At 42.7% G+C, this 21,251-nt stretch overlaps 1 protein-coding gene across 5 annotated transcripts in view; it reads left to right on the plus strand.

The window, feature by feature from the left end:
• SPTBN1 (spectrin beta, non-erythrocytic 1) overlaps positions 1 to 21,251 on the plus strand; it is a 211,565-nt gene that overhangs the window by 177,304 nt on the left and 13,010 nt on the right. For all 5 annotated transcript variants that reach the window (XM_007970628.3, XM_007970629.3, XM_038006938.2 and 2 more), the window contains 12 exons: positions 2,365 to 2,455; positions 7,622 to 7,768; positions 8,939 to 9,202; positions 9,845 to 10,069; positions 10,546 to 10,635; positions 10,812 to 11,093; positions 11,752 to 11,882; positions 13,544 to 13,748; positions 14,172 to 14,546; positions 18,163 to 18,407; positions 19,597 to 19,735; positions 20,449 to 20,533. In XM_007970628.3, the coding sequence (XP_007968819.3) occupies positions 2,365 to 2,455; positions 7,622 to 7,768; positions 8,939 to 9,202; positions 9,845 to 10,069; positions 10,546 to 10,635; positions 10,812 to 11,093; positions 11,752 to 11,882; positions 13,544 to 13,748; positions 14,172 to 14,546; positions 18,163 to 18,407; positions 19,597 to 19,735; positions 20,449 to 20,533 (2,279 nt within the window). The remainder of the gene's footprint in view (positions 1 to 2,364; positions 2,456 to 7,621; positions 7,769 to 8,938; positions 9,203 to 9,844; positions 10,070 to 10,545; positions 10,636 to 10,811; positions 11,094 to 11,751; positions 11,883 to 13,543; positions 13,749 to 14,171; positions 14,547 to 18,162; positions 18,408 to 19,596; positions 19,736 to 20,448; positions 20,534 to 21,251) is intronic.

The raw sequence follows: 21,251 nt of genomic DNA on the forward strand, positions 1-21,251 counted from the left end.
TCTGAGTCAGCGGCAGTCCCAGATGCCTGCGTGGCTGTGTTTCACACCACACAAAGGCTGTTGTCACACCTGCGCATAGATCGGTGTCATTTGGACATGCAATTCTAAATCCTTGCCTCCTTCTTCCCATCTTGATGGTCCCACTGTAAAAGAAAGGCTGCCCGGGAAGGTATCTGCTGGGCATGCGTGAGAGTTGATTATATAAGAAACACATTCAGGATTCTGTCTGGTTGTATTTCTCCCTTAATGAACCTTTCCAGACAGTGTTTGAAGTTGCGTTCATTTCTGTTATTTCCGTGAGAGGCGAGGATGTGTGTCCTGTTGTTAATTTCCAGTATCTGGGATTCTTCCCTGCCACTGTAGGACTTAAATGAGATGCCATGCCGAAGGAAATGGAATCCTTTATCCCTTTGACTAGGGGCAGGACTCCTGCATTTGTCACTAACTCCAACTCATATTACCTCCTTTCTAAAGATTTGCGTTCTTGAACTCCCCTAGAAATAGAATTGGAATTTGAGGGAAGGGAATTTCCTTTTGACATTCCTAACCCATCCACATTCTTAGGTGACTAATTATTTTTAGCCCAAATTCACTAACAGTCTTTTGTTTTTTTAAATTTAATTTTGGTCTCTGATGATAGATGCAATGACATAAAATGTCTCTGGCCTTTATTATTTTTTGTTGTTATAAAAGCAGTAAATGTCTTAACATTTTCAAGGGGAGAACTACTGCCCTTAATCCCATCTGTAGCATATGCCATTTAAGTGTTTGGTTTCTAAGCCATGCCTTGGAGTTTTGTATCGTTTAATATGTATAAACTCTTTTCATTTAGCATTATAGTATAACTATTTTTCTATGTTTGCATTTTGCCTATGTGGGATAAGCATATTAAAATCTCTTTTCCTGGAACTCCTTTCAACTTAAAAAAATTAAAAAGGCATTATTTCTATCTAACATATGCCTAATATTTTTATTTATAATAATTGTATATAATACTGTAATTTACATAGTATAATTATATATGATGTTATAACATGTAAATATGTATAATTTCTACTGTTCTGTAGCCACTGGTACCTGCAGGAGCTATAGGGGCAGAGGGCTTTTTCTTTTGGTTCTCCAGGCAGACAACGGCTATGACACTGCATTGTCCGCAGCCACTGAGGGCCTGTGTGGTGCGTGCATCTCTACTCTAACATCTTTCTTTCTCCTGGGGAAGTTTCTTCAGACACCAGTCAGCAGCACGTGTTCACCACGCTGCTTTTACTCAGCGTGGTGGAGAATCCAAGGCTGTGTGTTCTTCCTCTTCCCTGCCTCAGGGTTTGGCGGATGGAGGAGAGACCTTGTGCAGGCACAGGCAGTGAGAAATTGCTCTAAGAATCAGAATGGAAACCCAGCTGTCCTCAGTTGCACTCTGCCTTTATCCGTCTTAATACCCTGAATATAGACTGGCTTTCTTGCTTAGGCAACTCCGGAATATCAAGGAAGTGTATGTGTGGCAGTGCTTCTGAATCCTCAGTGGGTCCTCCCCTATTGGAAGTAAAGCTCTCCCCTATTGTAGTGGAGCCACTGGAAGACAATCCTTTGCTAGGCATTCACACTGCTGTTTCTCAGTTTCCAGTCTCTAAGCCACTGGATGCATGAAGGAAGTTTGCCAAAGAATGCTGTCACCTTCACAGCAGATGGGGAAGGAGCCAAGTAGGGAGTGAACACCCCCTTTACCTTAGCGTTTACCAAATTCAGCAACTCTTTCCAATTCTTGCAAGTTATTTATTTAAGGTTTTGTGTTTTAACTTCTTTGAGCTTTAATTACCCTTAGCAATTGATTAAAAGTGGGATTGAGTTAGTATATAGTCTCATAGGTCTAAAAATTTTCATTCCTTTTTGTTTTATTTTTGGTGAGTTTTTTTCAAGATGAGAAACTGTTTATCAGGAAACATTTGTTTAAAGCCAGTTACATGATTATATATATTTTCTTAGCCTTGTATGTGTCACCCAGTTATAAACTTCTTGAAAATAAGTTTCCAGTTCTCCCCCGGTGCCTAAAATAAGGACTTGTACATAGCGTTTGCTCATATTTTTTTCTCAGCACCAGATTAGGAGGCACCAGATTTGTATAGATCATTTGACAGTATGTTCGGCCTGTTGTGTAGTTTGGGCAGGTGTTTGGGTCTCTCTGGGACCGTGGCTTACTGCTTTGGAGGATGCTAAAATCTCTTTATCTTGTCTCTTCACATTATTGAGAACTGCAAGCGAACTCTTTTTAGTGTAGTTAGAAATTCAGGAAAGAAATTGGTTTGTATTCTGTATTTCAAGATTCTCTACTTTCTTCTTTAAAAATTATTTTTGTTACCATTCTAATAGACATAGGAAGAATCGTGAGACAGCCAGTGAACTTTTGATGAGGTTGAAGGACAACAGAGATCTACAGAAATTCCTGCAAGATTGTCAAGAGGTATGTTGCTTTTTACTCCCTCCATTCCTGGATTCCAGTAATAGCAATTGCCAACCAGCATTTAGCACAAGAGCCTTTTGAATTATAAAATTAATGAAACCAGAAATCCATAGCACCCATTTGACTCGCAGGCAGGGATATGTGGCACTTCGTCAGTTCTCCAGCCTACAAGTTACAGCTTAATTAGATCATTATAATCTAGAATATTATATTAATAGTATAGTACTGCACTGTTCATTACAGTAGCCACCAGCCACAGTGTCTTTATGGTTGGTTGGCTATTTCATTTTAAATTAACTATAATTAAATAAAACTAAGTGTGTAGTTCTTCCATCTCTAGCTATATTTTAGTGCTCAGTAGCCAACTGTGACTAGTGGCTACCATGTTAGACAACACAAATATAGAACATTTCTATGGTCAAAGGAAGTTCTATTGGATATGGATGTCGTAGAATATTGTGCAACCTAAAAGCATTTAGTGTCATGTTTTCACTCTTTAAAGCAATGTACATTTCAATGGTGTGGAAGGAAAGAACTAAAGGGAACTGAAACTGGCTACAAAGTAAGAAGTGGAGATTTTAAAAATACAAATTAGTTTCTTATTCACTTAAGACCTTCATCTGTCCATCTTTCAGGCTCTTCCCATGTGTATCTAACATGCAAAGAGCAGTAATGCTGATTCCAAGCACCAAGTTTTAACATGTGGTATTAATCTGATGATCATTGTACTATTTCATGCTCTTCTGATACATTCACAAACTTTGAAATCTAAAGTTGGCCAGAAAAAAGTAGTTTCTCTGCACGCTAGTTGGAGAATAGCATCTAGCTGATTTCACATGTGAGTTTATGAGCATACCATATTTCTCTGTCTGCCAGAGAATAACAGACACTCAGCCCTCTCTGGTTTATTAAAATAAAAATCCTCAGGCAAAAATGGGGTGAGGAATATCCACACAAAACTGCAGGAACCTTGATGGGGCTAAGAGTATGGGGGTAGAATCAGGTCATATGCTGAGAATACAACTCCTGTCATCACAGACACTCTGCATGCAAACGTGTGGCTGTGCATTAAAAGAAATACGGCTCCAATGACAGCTGCGTTAGATCACGTATAACAGAAGCAATCCTTTGCATCCGTTAAACTGCTGTCTTACTGTGAATCTTGCAATATGCTCTTGCAGCAAAACCTTAAGAAGGAAAGCCCCTAAACTATGAAGCTTAGGGTCTGTCAGCTTTAAGCACCACATTGATGAATCTAGGTCTCTGGGGGATTTGCCTGGAGCCAGACAGGCTGAAGACAGGAGTGCCTCTTCTAAGTGACACGCAAGCATTAGTAACCCATTTGAATAGGATACTCACTTACAGAGGCATTCGTGTTCCAAGACAGGGCATAGAAGAGAGTAATGGGATCTAAAGCTAGCTATATGGAGTTGGCCTAGTGTGCTGCAGTAATACCAGTTGCCATTTTTCACCATAGGGAGTAAAAGGGATGAAGAGGTGTTTGCAGCTTGGACTGTGCCTTCCACAGATTGGTAGTCCCTGTTCCACATTGAGGAACCATCAGTGACTCCCTGTAACCTCAGCCCGTATTCCTGGGGATGGGGAGGTCAATGGGATCCCACACTCCTACTTTTAAAGGGCAAGTTAATAAGATGAAATTCATTTACCTAACCATGGTAAAGCTAAGGTTAAATCTGAGAAAAAGAAGGCCGGGGTGCGAGCACATGAGTGGCCAGGGAACCCTTGAGAGAAACTCATTTGTATTGGAAATTTCCAGTCTCTTATTTTCCACTGACATATGTAGCTTTCACAAGTAGACATATATGGGAAAATAAATACATAAAGTTTTAGTTCTTCCCGATGGAATCACAGGAAATGGTCAGTCTTAATAGGTCTTTAGGTCTTTGTTTCCACTTGCTCTAAATTAGCATCCCTGGTTATGAGGAGTTCTCTCCTCCACACACACCTTGGCTGAGTTCCAGTGATTGTGAGGCATGCCCAGGGGCTCTGTCTTCTGTGACTTTTCCTCAAAGGACACAGGAAAATTTAGGTGGGGCTTTTTATGTCCAGGAGATGATTTGCATATCTCCATGTGACTGCTCTGCCAACTCATCCTGGTTTATCCTGTCTTCCCTTGTTCTGCCTGTCTGTCCTTGAGCCACATTAGAAGTTAGTACAGCCATAGTGCGTGTGGGAGGTGTCGTGTATCCCACACCAGCATGTGTAGTCTCTGCATGGTTGGTGGAATTTAGGTCAAGCTTGGGGGCTCTAAAACTCTTGGTATAGTACTATAATCAAAAGGGTGATACAGTCATTGGCTATAAATTTTCCCATCATTCAGCCTTATTAAAATATACCCCTTTTAAGCCAGAATCTTTTGAGAATGGTGTTTGTGTGTGGACCAGCCCTACATTTGATAATCTACCTGTCATTCTGGTAGATATTTACAGAGCACTCAGAGGTCAAATTTATTATTATTACAGGATGTTGGTATTGTTCAAGATATGGGGAATCCAGGGGTTTGTCTCTTTTTTCGGCTTCCTTCCTTGTTGGGTGCCTTGGCTAGAGAAGGTGTGGGTTGTGAGATCCACCCCTGTTGCCACCCACATAAACACTGCCTAGATGAGGACAACTATTATATCAGCAATACAGTATGCTGGCATATACAGTATGCTGGAATGAGCGCGGACCCTCCTATTCCCAGTTACAGTGGGAAGATAGAGACCATCATCATCTTTGTAGTGTTCTTGTTTTGTTTTGAGACAGGGTCTCTCTCTATTGCCCAGGCGGGAGTGCAGTGGTGGGATCTCGGCTCACTACAGCCCCCACCTCCCAGGTTCAAGCAAGTCTCCTACCTCAGCCTTCCGAGTAGCTGGGATTCCAGGCACGTGCCACCACACCCAGCTAGTTTTTGTTTTTTTAGTAGAGATGAGGTTTCAGCCTCTTGGCCAGGCTGGTCTTGAACTCCTGGCCTCAAGTGATCCACCCTCCTTGGCCTCCTGAAGTGCTGGGATTACAGGCGTGAGCCACCGCACCTGGCCTGTAGTGTTATTTTAATGTAATGTCCTGAAAAATGAATGAATGATTTTAAAGGTATTTCTTTTTTTGTTGTATTTCCTCACACTATACCACCTATTTTCTGGAACTGATTTTTATTTTTCCAGGAAGGCAGGCAGTATGTCTACATGTGTCTGGTACAGGGATGTGAGTTAATCCTTTGCTGTTAGCTTAATTCAATGATCAAAGTATTTTTTCCTTATCTTTTTCCAATCTGCACAGTGTTCTTTTCTGCAGAGAATGAGTAAATTCTTAAATGACCTTTGTAAATGCCCACAAATAATAACTGTAGCTCTGGCTCCAGAATGCTGATGAACTAGCAAGTTCCATAGATCCATTTCATTGTGCTGTATCGCATGATGCTTTATCTGTAGGATGATGTGTTCAGCAAAGAGCAGATTTGTTTATAAGCCTCTGATTTTTATGTAGCGCTCCCTCTCTCTCTTTTTAATCCCTCTTCGGTAGGTGGTTATGAATAGTGAAAATATGTGAATGTCCTTGGCACTTGGAATCGATAAACGCCTTCTATTTTGTGTGTATGTACAGAATACAGGGAAACATTTTGTCATTCAGTTTCCCTTTAACCTCTTTTCCCCTAAGATTGAATGGCCATAGTCTTTCAGATTTAGCTGCCCAGAAAACTGGAACATAGATAATTATTTCAAAGTAGGAAGTGCAGTGCCTTTATTGTGTAATACATCCTTTGTCTTTGATGACAAAGGGCTTTCTGAGATTTGCTAGTTTTTCCCTCAACAAAGAGTGACATCAAAAATCTCACTACCTTTTGCTTTTAACCCCCTCCCCCCTCTGGCCCCTGTGCCATTCCCTGCGTGGTGAGTAGCCCGAGAAAGGTAAGGACAGTACCCAAGAGTTCACCCACTTTCAGAGCTCCTGTGACCCACATCACTCTCCTTGACATCATTTCCAAAAAACAAATCTCTGGGTGAGCCTTTCCTGGCAGCAGCCCACAGCGGGAGTGGAAGGGCCTTGGAAATGTTAATTCTGTAAGTACTTCTACTGGTTTTATGTGCCACTTCTAGATCTTTGTTGATAGATCCATGAAGGATTGAAGGTGCCAATTTGCTGTGACAATAACTGGTATAAAAGTGGGCTTCTCATGGTCACTCAGGAGAAGGGACATGGTCCCTTCAGTTGGTTGCTTCTGATTCCAGGCTGGCTCTGCATTCTTTTGTGTATCTTCAGCCTGGGCAAAAAAAAGCTCTTCCTAGGTTAGCACAGCAAATGGGGTGGGAATCAGAACTCTGGCATGGCCCTTACAGGCAGGCAGTAATGAGCCAGGGCCGATTCAGGATGGAAGCCAGCAAAAGTGGGTCTGAGCCTGGCGTTTGGCTGACCCCAGTAAGACAGCTCCTTTCTCAGGTCTGTCAGCGGCCAGCAGCCTTTGTGTGGCTCTCCAGAGTTCAGATCCAAGCGGACATGTTGGGTCTCAAAATCAAGTCCTGTGAAGTGTTCTTGGTGTGAATGAAAGGTTTTTAGAGAACTTGAGGCTATAGAAAAAGAGGTGAAGGTGACTCAAACTTGAAGGAAACATTGAAAGGGCATCATTGTTGCCTTAGCCCTACAGTGAGCAAGTTATTTATGCCTTTTGGCATTCCCTTCGATGCACCCACAAAAAGGAGGTTATAAATAAGCAGTTTTTGTTTTTTTTTTTTAAATAAAAAGAACTAAAAGAGTTAGAAGGATTGCCAAATGGGGTAAAAGTCAATCATGATTAACATGGTATAGCTGACACAGGTATTTGGAAGAGAAAAAGGGTCGTGTCTTGGACTGGTCAGGGCAGAATTTTAAACACGGGCCTTTTGTGGGGAAAGCCAGTTTTGAGTGCCAAACAGTTTGAAAGCTGGCTTATAGAGCTTTTGTACTTCTGGAATGAATGTTAGATATAGTTTGGAGCAGAGCTCAGGTACAAGCTCCATCTAATGGACACCTGTCATGACGGGTCGGAGTTGTGAAGTTAAATAGTTGGCTGTCTGTCACCATGGAAATGTGTGTAGTATGCATAATATGACATAAACACAACCCATTGCAGGCGGAAAAAAGGCTGATGTCTAGGATCACAATCGCTGAATCCTTTTGATCTTTCCCTAGCTGTCTCTCTGGATCAATGAGAAGATGCTCACGGCCCAGGACATGTCTTACGATGAAGCCAGAAATCTGCACAGTAAATGGTTGAAGCATCAAGCATTTATGGCAGAACTTGCATCCAACAAAGAATGGCTTGACAAAATCGAGAAGGTGAGTTAAAACATTTGATGTGGCCATGGTGAGAAAACAAACAGGGTAGTAATAACCTCCTTTTTATTTAGCACATTTTCCAAAACATCTGAGTCTTATCTGTACATTTACGTAAGTTACACAGCCAGTAATAGCAGCTCTCTTTGCACTTATGGGTTCCTGAATTCAACCCATCAAAAGGGAAAAAAACAGAAACCCAACCAGATAGTAGAAAATGCTTGATTTATCTTAGAACGAATATTAGGCATTTAGTTTCTGTCATGCCACTCATCCGCTGTTGCTGGTGGACTGTGAGCTCTCATGCAGGGATTCCACTGTCTTGATCATATTATTTGTGTTGCACTGTGACAGATTGCACATAATTTTAAATATATACATATTTTTTTAAATTTCTTTTTCCTGTGATACTACTGTATACCAGGCACTATAATAATTATTATAATGTGTAATTCTGGCACAGAGATTCTGTGCAGCATAACTGAAGATGAATGTGGAGTTCCCCACCCCTCCCTTCTCTCCTTTTAGACTTTTTAAATTGTTTCAGATTCTTCATGGTTAAAATAATGTGTTGGTGGGGCATGGTGGCTCACGCCTGTAACCCCAGCACTTTGAGAGACCAAGGCGGGTGAATTACTTGAGGCCAGGAGTTTGAGACCAGCTTGGCCAACATGGGGAAACCCCATCTCTATGAAACGTACAAAAATAGCCAGGCCTGGTGGTGTGCGCCTGTAATCCCAGCTATTGGGGAGGCTGAGGCATGAGCCCAGGAGGCAGAGGTTGCAGTGAGCTAAGATCACGCCACTGTACTTCAGCCTGGGTGACAGAACAAGACCCTGTCTCAAAATAATAACAATAATAATAATGTGTTTTATATCATCTTTGGTCATGGAGTAGAGGGGATGAAGTCAGGTTATTAGCATTCAGTATTCCATTGCCTCAGTTGAAACTGTTTCAGCATTTAGCATTTATTGCTTCATTCCCATGAAACCCATGTAATGTATGCAAGCTAGGCCATTGTTGATTTTATTGAGCAGTAACTTCATGTGGAAATACTGTGTGTGTTGAATGAATGGGTAAATCACAGATCAAATGTCCTAGGTTTGTTTTTCACAGTGACATTTTTTCTGTAGCAAACTGTTTATTTACAACCATGCTGGTTTTGTTTTCCAGGAAGGAATGCAGCTCATTTCAGAAAAGCCTGAGACGGAACCTGTGGTGAAGGAGAAACTCACTGGTTTACATGAAATGTGGGAAGTCCTTGAATCCACTACCCAGACCAAGGCCCAGCGGCTCTTTGATGCAAACAAGGCCGAACTTTTCACCCAGAGCTGTGCAGATCTAGACAAATGGCTGCACGGCCTGGAGAGTCAGATTCAGTCTGATGACTACGGCAAAGACCTGACCAGTGTCAATATCCTGCTGAAAAAGCAACAGGCAAGTGGACAAGCCATCGTGGACTTGGGTTTGTTTCTGTTTTACAGCCATAGTCCTTACAGTCTTTTCTCACCCACTGCATTCTCAGGAGTCCACCTTCCATGGGAAGGCATTTTTAACCCAGAAAAGTACTTGCTCTAACAGCATCATACAACATTTCCAGAATAGAAAGCTACCTGTCCAGCCTAGAAAGACACAGTATTAGGAGTATTGGGTGTCAGCTGTCTGTGCATGGGATTGATAATTTTCTTAGTTAATAGGTGTTATCGCTATTTAACAGTTAAATAAATACTCATCTCACTCAATTCTGCATTTTACATGAAAGAAATATTCACATACTTTGTTGTTTAACATCTTGATTTGTGACAGTTACCTGAGTTGTTCAAGGCACTTTATAGATAATAAAAGTAACTGTTTATATTACATCACTGTAGAGGGCTTTAAGGGCAAATGAATTTACCTCAAATTTACTTGAAAACAGTTCCATTGATGTTGAAAAATCTAATCAGTGGCAAAATCTTCCGGTGGCTCCCATTGCTGGCTTTGCAGTGTGGCCAAGTCCCAGGCCCAGCAGTTCTGCTTAGAGCCAGTCACTGCGAAAGTAGTCTCTGCTGAGCACTGAGGCTGCTTCTTTGCCTTCAGATGCTGGAGAATCAGATGGAAGTGCGGAAGAAGGAGATCGAAGAGCTCCAAAGCCAGGCCCAGGCCCTGAGTCAGGAAGGGAAGAGCACCGACGAGGTGGACAGCAAGCGCCTCACCGTGCAGACCAAGTTCATGGAGTTGCTGGAGCCCCTGAACGAGAGGAAGCATAACCTGCTGGCCTCCAAAGAGATCCATCAGTTCAACAGGGATGTGGAGGATGAGATCGTGAGTCAACCCCCGCTGCACACATGGCTTTTCCACAAGCCCCCTTGCCTATCCTAAAGCCCGTGTTCTCACTTCTCAGTCAACCTCACCTTGGGCCACGTTGGCAAGTTGAGCTGTCAAAGTCCACGCTCTGGATGGTCTAAAGTTTCTTTCCCTTTTCACACTAAGTACAACTCCATTGTGCCTCTCATGTTATCTAGGGATACTCTAGGATTTTAACGGCCCTAAAACAGACTTTTTAAAAGTAATGAGGACTCACAGTGAGTCTGATCTTGAGGATGAGGTAAAGTTGGAAATACTCTGCCTACCCGTGTCTCGGAGAACAAGGGCATGCTTCCCCAGACAGCCCTCCCGAGGGGGCTGAGCACTCTCTAAAGCTCACCCTCGCTGTCCCTCACTGCCCCTCACCGCTCTTGTTTCTGTCGTGTATTTGTCCCTCTGAGTGGATCTGACCACTTACTTACAATTTTTCCCAGTTGTGGGTTGGAGAGAGGATGCCTTTGGCAACTTCCACGGATCATGGCCACAACCTCCAGACTGTGCAGCTGTTAATAAAGAAAAATCAGGTAAGCCTTTCTGCTCAGGCTATCTCTGTCTGATAAATAATTGCTCTAAATTATGAGACTGAGAATGGCAGAGAGTTTTGAAGCCTTACAATTTCTTTTTGGCCCTAACAGCTTGACATAAGCACCAGACGGTTGCCATTTAGCAAGCCTTTGTGTGTGTTTTCTACTCCCTCCAGACCCTCCAGAAAGAAATCCAGGGACACCAGCCTCGCATTGATGACATCTTTGAGAGGAGCCAAAACATCGTCACCGACAGCAGCAGCCTCAACGCTGAGGCCATCAGACAGAGGCTTGCCGACCTGAAGCAGCTGTGGGGTCTCCTCATTGAGGAGACGGAGAAACGCCACAGGCGGCTGGAGGAGGCACACCGGGCCCAGCAGTACTACTTTGACGCTGCCGAGGCCGAAGCCTGGATGAGCGAGCAGGAGCTGTACATGATGTCAGAGGAGAAGGCCAAGGTGAGAGGAGGCGGGAAGCATCCCTGCCCCAGGTGAACCTTGGATTTAAACCCTGAGCTTGCTTTCTGCTGGCGGCTCTGTCTTCATAAAAACTTCCCTTGTAGCCTTTGAGTGTTAAGGGGACACCATGTGCATGAAGGTGTCTGAAGTCCAGCTGCTGGTTTCCCTTTGGTGCAGCATTTTCTTATCTGAACCCTAGTGTGCCATTAAGACCAGGTTCATCCCTTCATCTTTGAAATATGCCAGAGTCCTTCCTGCTATCTATTTATAGGTTCCCTAAACTTTACAAAATACAGGATGGCTTGGAGACAATTTGAAAGTATTGCAAGGTTCCCGGAATGCTGTCATTTACATAACTGATGGACCTTGAGGAATTCCAGTGAACCAGGCACACTTGGTCTACCCAAGCTTTTCTCTGAGAGGGGCCCTGCTCATTCTGTGTTCTCCTTGTGTTTATCTTCTGCACAGGCTTCTGTGGTCCAGTCCATATGAAAGCTCTTGGAACACTTCTGTGTTCCACTGTCAATACCGTACCTCTGGAGTTTCTCTTTCTACTGATCCTTCCTCCTACCCTGCTGAGCAGCTGGTCTGTCGCTCCTTAAGGTGGTGTAGGGCCGGAGGGGACAGCTGTGGTTGTGACGTTTTACTGTCTTGGCAGGATGAGCAGAGTGCTGTCTCCATGTTGAAGAAGCACCAGATCTTAGAACAAGCTGTGGAGGACTATGCAGAGACTGTGCATCAGCTCTCCAAGACCAGCCGGGCCCTGGTGGCCGACAGCCATCCTGAAAGGTGAGTGCCGCTTCATGAGGTTGAGACCCAGCTGTCGATTCCTCTCAGTGAGGGTCTCTTGCTAACCCCCACCAAAAGAAAACGGCAGCATTCATCATGAATTACTGGTAAGGCAAATCTTTGAGAAGCATTTGTAAAACAGTCCCATCATTTAAAACATCCTATCATGATTAGGATAGGTGAACTGTTACACTAGGAAATTGCTCTTGTGGGTTAAATATCTCCTTCTAGCCAGGGGTCTCCTGAAAGAGTATTGGTGTCATGAGTCAAAAGTACAGGTTGACTAGGCTGGGCAATCAACGTACAGTGGCTTAGACTTGTAATCCCAGCACTTTAGCAAGCCAAGGTGGGAGGATTGCTTGAGCCCGGGGGCCAAAGACCAATCTCAGCAACGTGTCGAAACCTCATCTCTACAAAACATATGAAAAACAGCTGGGTATGGTGGCACACATCTGTACTAAGCTACTCAGGAGGCTGAGATTGGGAGGATGGTTTGAGTCCAGGAGTTTGAGGCCACAGTGAACCATGATCACACTGCTGCGCTCCAGCCTGGATGACAGAGTGAGACCTTGTCTCAAAAAAATAAAAATGATCACAAGTACAGGTTGACTTGCATGGTGGATACAGATAGTCATAGCACTTACCCTTGGGTTGAAAAAGTCATCCAGTTTAGGGAAGTAATTACTAATTTTAAGAGGAGCATTAGACAAGAATGCATGGACCTATAAAATGAAGGGGCTCCCAGGAAGAACAAAATGAAAACACCTCCTAACTCTTAGATATCAAGTGATTAGAACACCCTCGAGGGAAAAAAAAAAAAAAGAAGTGAGTGTGTAGTACTCATCTACTCTATACCAGGCCCCTGTATTAACTTCCAAAGCAGTCATTTTAGGCTTTTTATGTAAATACCTTTTATGATTTGGAAAGGAATTGGCCTTGTGCATTTAACCAGGGCAGATTAGGGGAGATGAGGTCAGTGGCTCTGTTGGTGTAGGAGGTTCTTAAGATGTTCATGATCAGGATTCATCACTCTGGGGAGAAGTTGGAGGGAGGGGGATTCAGTCTCCTGACTGAGCACCTGGGACTCATGAGATGGAGCAGCTGGTCCAGCCCTCCTAACAAGGATGGGCACTCAGCCCAGAGAAGGTAGAGGGCCGTGCGTGCCACACTGGCTGTGTCATTTGTCCCTCTGGCAGCATGGTACCAGAGAATGCAAGACTGCTCTGGATTTTACATTAACTTACTTTTTCTTTTGCCACCTTCCTGACTGGGAAGATTTTTGCATTAACTTTTAACGTCAAAGGAAATCCTGATTTGCAGAGCCAGAGGTGCAGAGAGAATTTCCTCCTCTCCCCGCTAAATTCGCCTACCCCCACTATTCACTGCAGCAGAGTGAGGCACTACCCATCGCTAGTGTAATAGTAGGGGTAGGCGAATTTAGCTTACACATTGGCTCTTTTGTTTACATATTGGCTCTTCGTGACTTCAAATTGTGGCCAATTTCAGAGTTTTATTTTTCATGCTAAGTAGGTTAACCAGAGTTTCCTTTGAGAAGTATGATGTAATATGTTCTCCCATTATCTCCACCTCATTTGTTTTTCCCCTGAAGAAAATTGACATTTAAGATTCTTTTTCTCCCCATTGCTTCCTTTCTTTTTCAGTGAGCGCATTAGCATGCGGCAGTCCAAAGTGGATAAACTGTACGCTGGTCTGAAAGACCTTGCTGAAGAGAGAAGAGGCAAGCTGGATGAGAGACACAGATTATTCCAGCTCAACCGGGAGGTAGACGACCTGGAGCAGTGGATCGCTGAGAGGGAGGTGGTCGCAGGGTCCCATGAACTGGGACAGGACTATGAGCATGTCACGGCAAGTACTTGAGGCAGTGCGTGAGTTGGCTGTGCAGTGAGCGATGGTGTGGAAGGCCATTTGCATTCCTTATCTGTGAGCAGATGAAATGCCCTGAACTCCAATCAGAGGTCTTGGGGTTTAGTTTTAAGGTGGTGTTTCTTTTTTAAGCAGGTGACTTGCATTTAGGTTGGCTAACCTCTCTGTGCACCCCTTCTGCTGGTAGTAAAAGGAGGTGGAGGTAGTGCCTCACTCTGCTGCAGTGAGCAAGAAGGAAACCCAGTTGCTAAGAGGTTGTCGAGCTAAGATCTGTTGTTCTTAAGTCTTGAGTATTATTGGTTACATCTTGCTTAGAGGCAATTTCTTTCCAAAGGGTATTCATGTGATCAAGAAATACAGAGTTCACAGTGCTCTCACTGATTTCCTTATCCATCCCCATTTCAGATGTTACAAGAACGATTCCGGGAATTTGCCCGAGACACCGGGAACATTGGACAGGAGCGTGTGGACACGGTCAATCACATGGCAGATGAGCTCATCAACTCTGGCCATTCAGATGCCGCCACCATTGCTGAATGGAAGGACGGCCTCAATGAAGCCTGGGCCGACCTCCTGGAGCTCATTGACACAAGAACACAGATTCTTGCCGCTTCCTATGAACTGCACAAGTTTTACCACGATGCCAAGGAGATCTTTGGGCGTATACAGGACAAACACAAGAAACTCCCTGAGGAGCTTGGGAGAGATCAGAACACAGTGGAGACCTTACAGAGAATGCACACTACATTTGAGCATGACATCCAGGCTCTGGGCACACAGGTGGGTAGGGCAGCCACCCAGGGGTGCTGGGGAGGCTTTTTCTCCATAGAACGTCTTTGGGCATTTGTAAGTATCTCCCTGTTCCTTGGCTTCTCAAAAGAATTGCCCCAATTAAGCACATACATGTACCCACTTTGTAATAGTGCTCCATTTGGGAAAACTTATCAGTCCCTAAAGGTCTGCGTTTGCCACATTTGCGAACATTAGATGAGTGCCCCCATGATTAAAATAAATACACCAGATGCATACACAAACGTTTGCAAGTTATAGGCCTCAGCAAGTGTTTTTACTGTGTTAGCATATCCATCCAGAACAATTTCCAAAATAATACCTTACTATTTTTCATCAACCAGGTTCTAAGTTACATGTCTAGAAAAAGAAGGAACAGGATTCTGCATGCCTCATCCCCAGTATAAAATGACTGGAACTAAGACTTTGTTTAAAAGATGTTTGACAAAGTAGTAACAATATAACAGAATCTAGTGTAATCACTCTCTAGTTTTCTTTCTGATCTCTGCACAGTTTCTTGTTTAGTCTTCTGCCTTTTAATTGAAAAACAAATGTAGTTTTTTTTCTTTTAAGTTTCGTGGCCCTAGAGAAGAAGCCAATTTTATTAAAGATGTTATCCCTGATTATGTCAGGGGTTCTTGTTGTTAAGAGTATATTGAATATCTAAATTATCTCAGCTTTTTCTGTTAAAAGCCAAATAGTTAGTATTTTCAGCTTTATGAGATACACTCTGTTGCAGCTCTGCCCTCTGTTATTGTAGCATAAAGCAGCCACAGACAGTGAGAAGATGAATGAACGTAGCTATGTTCCAATAAATCTTCATTTACAGAAACAGGCCACCCAGATATGGCCTTGGGCTGACCCAGTCTAGTGCCTCAGCCTCTAGATAGCTTTGGTATACTTTGGGATTTGTTCTGTGAAGGGACCACCTTGATTGTTGTTCTCTCTCACTTCCCCTTAATTCTTAATTCCTGTCACTATGACTGCAAGTTTAATTTACCTCTTTAAGCTTTGGTTCCCTAGTAGTTTAAGGATTGAGGTGCAAAACATACAACATAGTGAGATCTCTAGAAATGTTTTCTAATTATTATTATATAACAAAAGTTTAGGGAAACATGAGATACCTAGAGATAGAATTTAAAAAACACCTTAGCAATGTAGGTCTTTCCTCTGCACCTCTAAAATCATTTACTTTTAGAACTGCAAGACACTTGAGAGACAGTGGAGTTGCTCTCTCATTTTTTCATTAAATGCCTTCGCCTCATTAGACTTAGAGATGAGGAAGCCCAAGAAGGGTCTCGGAACATCCAAGATAGGAATCTAGTCCCTCGAGTCTCATAGTCTGCACCTCACCATACCCACTGGGCTATGATGTTTATAGCAGTGAAAAGGATGTGTGTCCTACTGCAGGTTTTGACCTGATCTGGGTTTCTTTTCACAGAATAACAGCAGAAGGGAAGGCTCTTGGTGCAAGCTCCCAGGAGCATGTGGTGCTTCCTCTTTGGTTGTTTCCTTTTGTGCCAGCTTCTCCTGCCACTGTCTCCATTCTGCACGGGAGCTGTGGGAGTGACACATAGCACTGATGGAGGTCTTGAGTGGTTATGCAAAGCAATAGTTCATATTTGTGGAAATTTTCACTTTTGCTGTCCTCTTTTACCTTACATTTTATTGTCAGCAAATTGAAAACAGCCAGAGACACGGAAACAGGTGTTTTGAAAAATGTGGTTCATCGTGTAGGAAAATTAGCTTTTCAAGTAATTTCCTGGGAATTTGTTCATTGTAATTTGAGTTAAAACTGAGCCATAATCAAAGAATATTTCCAAAAATCCTTTAGGATATGGAAATCAAATCACACTGGAAACCAGAGCCTGTTGGTTCTTTTTTGCATCTTTTGCAGAAACTGCTTTTTTTTTTTTAAACCTATTATTACCTAAAGTGCTTCTGTGCAATCGGGGGTCAGTAATCCACCACCCCACAAGCCCTAGTGCTGTCCATCCCCACCCCCTTTTACCGCACTTAGCATTTCTCCATGTACTACTGTCATAGACATCTAAAAGTTCTCATCATCCAGGACAGTTGTCTACAGACTTCTTTGATCACGCAGCTTTATCAGTACATGATGATTGGGTGTCCATTTCCCTATATATGTATGTCTTTAATGAGGCATTGTACACAAGTATGGCACTACTAGTGTTACATATTTTATATAAGACATTTAAGAGGAGAAAATTTAACTATAAAATTAGCCGCACTTACTAGTTTCGGTTTTAAAGACTGCTCCCCAAAAAAAGGTAAGAGTATATTCTTATTTTTGTTTTTACAGAGGAAAAATATTATGCACGTTGTCTGTACTGTTTATTCCACTTAGTTGTCATCTTGGAGTGCTTTTTGTGTGACTACATAGAAGCCCTTCCTCATTCTTTTTCATGACTGAGCAGGAGTCTCCTGCTGGATGCACCATCATTAATTTAACCAGTAATTTAACCATTCACTGATGGTCACTTTATTTTCAGTCTTTTGCTTTTACATATACTGCTGCAGTAAATAATCTATGCATATTTCATTTCCTAAATATACAAGAATATATATGTAGGATCAGTTCCCCAAAGTAGGATCATAAAATCAGAAGGTACCGCATTTATCATTTTCGTGGATACTGCCCATTTACCTTCTGTAGAAACTATAGTCGGTTACATTCTTGTCTACAGAGAATGAGTTCACTGACAAATATGTCATCACACTTGGATTTTTGCCAACTAATAGATGACACATTACAGTATCTCCATGAAGCATCTCTTTATGTTTAAGACCCATTTGCATTTCCTGCTCTCTGAATGTTTTCTTCATGCCAGTTTCTGTGTTGGTTTGTTGGTTTTTTCTTTTCTTTTCTTTTCTTTTTTTTTTTTTTGTTTGATGACTGTCATAGCTGAAAAAAATAACTCAACCAAAGTATGTAGATGTAAGTAGGAGTGCATCATTGACTCCATTTACCACATCACAGTTCTCAATGCGTATTTTTAGATTTGCAAGGTTTTTGTTGAAATGTGGCTATTTCAAGCTTCACCTTCTTTAACATTAATTAGTTATTTTAACCACATAGGATGCCACGTTTTTATACTTTTTGAGTGTAAATGTCCCATGGTGAGAACTCTTACAGGCGATACATACATTGTATTCACATAGCAATGGGAAGTCGTTTTCAAAATGTGCTCTTCATGGCAGTTTCCCATTCATCATAAAAACTTTTATCTTTACCATGAGATAGCAGATTAGGTATTTATTTCTTGGACTATATCTGAATATGCCCCACTCAGATATCCCAGGCTGCCTCCAGGGTACGTTCCCTGACTAAACTCTCCTGCCTGTCTTCCTGTAGCATTTCATTTGTTTTATCATTCATAAAGAACTTAATAATGTACTTGAACAGATTTATAGAAAACTTGGGGTTTTGTGAGTTGGATCTCCCCAGTGAAACTGAGGGCTCCTTAAGGGGCATGGGCCATGTTTTGACTCTGTGCTCCCTTTAGTGTGTGAGCAGAATGGAAGAGGGTGATGGTGGGAAGGCCACCATGGACTGACCTGGCTCATCCCCCACATGGCTTCACAGGTGAGGCAGCTGCAGGAGGATGCAGCCCGCCTCCAGGCAGCCTATGCGGGTGACAAGGCCGACGACATCCAGAAGCGCGAGAACGAGGTCCTGGAAGCCTGGAAGTCCCTGTTGGACGCCTGCGAGAGCCGCAGGGTGCGGCTGGTGGACACGGGGGACAAGTTCCGCTTCTTCAGCATGGTGCGTGACCTCATGCTCTGGATGGAGGATGTCATCCGGCAGATCGAGGCCCAGGAGAAGCCAAGGTAATGCTTTCAGCCCAAAGGAAATTGGACTCATTGGCCCTTGGTTAAAACATAGGAATCTTCCAGAGAGAAGCAGGAGCCTTGAGAGCAGTTCCTGCCTGAGTGAGAGCTTCAAGGCCAGAGAGGGGGTGGGGAGGTGCTTGGAGTACAGCACCACTGCTTTGGTTACCTCGTGCACAGCATCACCAGGGAATGGGAGTGCCTGTGGTTACCAAAGCCTCTCCCATTCTCCCTACTCCTGGCTCCCATGTCCCACAGTCACTCAAGCCCTCTTGCCCACATCTGTGCTTGAAGTAGGACCTTGTGCTTCAAGTAGCCACATACCTTGGGCATGACTAACTGCCCTGTCTTTGCAATGAGATGACTTTTCTGAGTTATTTTTCTGTGCCTGTTTTTTGGATTAAAAACCACTCTATCCCTTTCCATGCACTTTACTAAAGGTGTCACCCTGAACATCTGCTTTAATATGGTGTCCTTGGGTTATTATTTAATATTTGTCCTATATCTTTGGCTTCGTTTCATGCAAATTAGTGAAGAGAAGTTAACAGCGGAACACAGAGGTACATATTTAACCTCCAGTTCACCCCTCTGCCATCTCCAGCCCCCACTGTAATTGAGAAACTATGCCGCAATAAAAGGGATTTTTTATGATACATATTTTTGAAGCAGTTGTATTTCCTTGATCAGAATCAGTAGGTTTTGATCTATGCTGGTCACTGCTTTCTAAGCTAGTTCCCATCCTGTGTATCTTTTTGTGTCTCAATAAGGAGACCATATTGGCTGCTCTTTGATATGCATATCCTGAATCTTTGACAGCTAATTCATCAAGGTGCAATTGGGGCACCTGTTACTGCTTCTCTGCTTTCTAGAAGAGAGTCTTTCTGACTTGCATTTCAAAGGAAAAGTATGAACAGAAAACAATTGCTTTTTCTGGCACCCACCTAGCAACCATTTTGAATTATTCAGGCAGACACACAAAAACAAAAGCAGCCATATTCTGAAGTTTGGTTGCCTGGCTGGTCCTGAACTGTGCTGTCACTGTGCTTTGGCTCCAGTGGCCCAACCTAAGCTCAGTGAGTGATTCAGACCTGAAAGACCATCAGTTTCCTTCAAATTAATTGTGTGTTTTAAAACCTACAGATTTTTTGAAAAGTTTGATCTAACGGAAGCATCGTTTGTGTAATTTTAGGGATGTATCATCTGTTGAACTCTTAATGAATAATCATCAAGGCATCAAAGCTGAAATTGATGCACGTAATGACAGTTTCACAACCTGCATTGAACTTGGGAAATCCCTGTTGGCAAGAAAACACTATGCATCTGAGGAGGTAGGGGGCTACTTTGCTTTGGAGCTGCAGGATAAATGCTGCTGGTGTCAAGATGTAAAATGACTTTGTTTTATATGTATGTGTGTGTCAGAGATAATGTGTTTACATTCATATATGCACACATATGTTTTAAAACTCCTTTCCTGTGCATCTAGAATAATACAATTATGCAAGACTCTAGGCCCACGCTGGCAAATCTGTGGCACAGAAGACAATTTTTGAGGGCTGCAAAATGGACTCCCCTTCCTCCCCAGTCAGTACTCTTTTAGGTGATGCCAATGTCCATTGACTATGCCCTAGATCAGTTTGCTGTTGAGTGCATGGTTGGTGATTCTGGTTAGGACAGTGGTAATAAAGAGGTCAATTATTAGTTGTATGTGTGGCCCCCTGCATGGGAATGGGCATCCTCTCCAAGAGGTCAGGGCTTTGTCCCTCTTGCTGTCCCTTTCCTGAACGTGTTTGCTGCAGGGAGCCTCCTCACAACAAAACAGCTTTGGCAGGGCTTCCCCACCTTCCTCCTGCCGCTTCTGGAAGGAGCAGTGCTATGCTTTTCTTTCCTCTCCCAGTCCTCAGACAGACTGAGCAGTCCTTAGATATCTCCCAGCTTAATAGTGGTCTTTGCAGAAAATGTATTTTTCTAGTATAAAATGATCCCATCAAGAGGATGTGGTGCAGTCCATTAAGATGTCCTGGGGATTATCTTTTTCATACAGATCAAGGAAAAATTACTGCAGTTGACGGAAAAGAGGAAAGAAATGATCGACAAGTGGGAAGACCGATGGGAATGGTTAAGACTGAGTAAGGACGTACTTTGTTTATCTTTCTGCTCTTTTGGGTATCCGTGGAAAGCATGCACGTTTATTTTCCTGCTTTAATTCATTAATGTTATCACTTAAAGATGGTTTGAGTTTTAGATGCCTTTTTAGTGCCCTGTTTCACCATTTCATGGTAAATATTATTTTTAAGAATCTTCTTATGGCATAGTCATTTTTCACCCCTTGATTGATCTCAGTGTCATAGGTGGGAATTGGATGTTCTTTAGTAAGGATGACAATTTGGCACCTCACTGGGAGAATACAGATAGAAGCCCTCTCCCCCGTTTTTCTTCAAGAATTCTTGCTTCAGAGTCAAGGTGGAAAGTCGGTCTCATTAAGTCATATTTGGTGCTCTTAGTGGAATGTTGATAACATAATAAAATAAAAACCAACGTCTATTAAAATTTTGCTGTGAACGAGGCATCGTTCTAAGTGGTTTTTAAATGTATTTCTGTATTTATTCCCCAAAGTGACCCTGTGAATTAGATTCTATTTTTAATTCTCATTTTATAAGGGAATATGTGAGCTAATACAGGATTTATAATGTACAGTATTAGGAATAGCATTTCATAATTGGTATGAGCACTAACAGCCCAACTCAAGCATTGCTTACCATGCTTTGCCATTCTGTGTTGGAGTTCTGGGCTCTGTCATGATGTTCTGACTCCATCTATGCGTGTTATGGGTGTTTACTAGAAACC

This window comes from Chlorocebus sabaeus, chromosome 14 (genome assembly GCF_047675955.1).
Source record: "Chlorocebus sabaeus isolate Y175 chromosome 14, mChlSab1.0.hap1, whole genome shotgun sequence".
Lineage (NCBI taxonomy): Eukaryota > Metazoa > Chordata > Mammalia > Primates > Cercopithecidae > Chlorocebus > Chlorocebus sabaeus.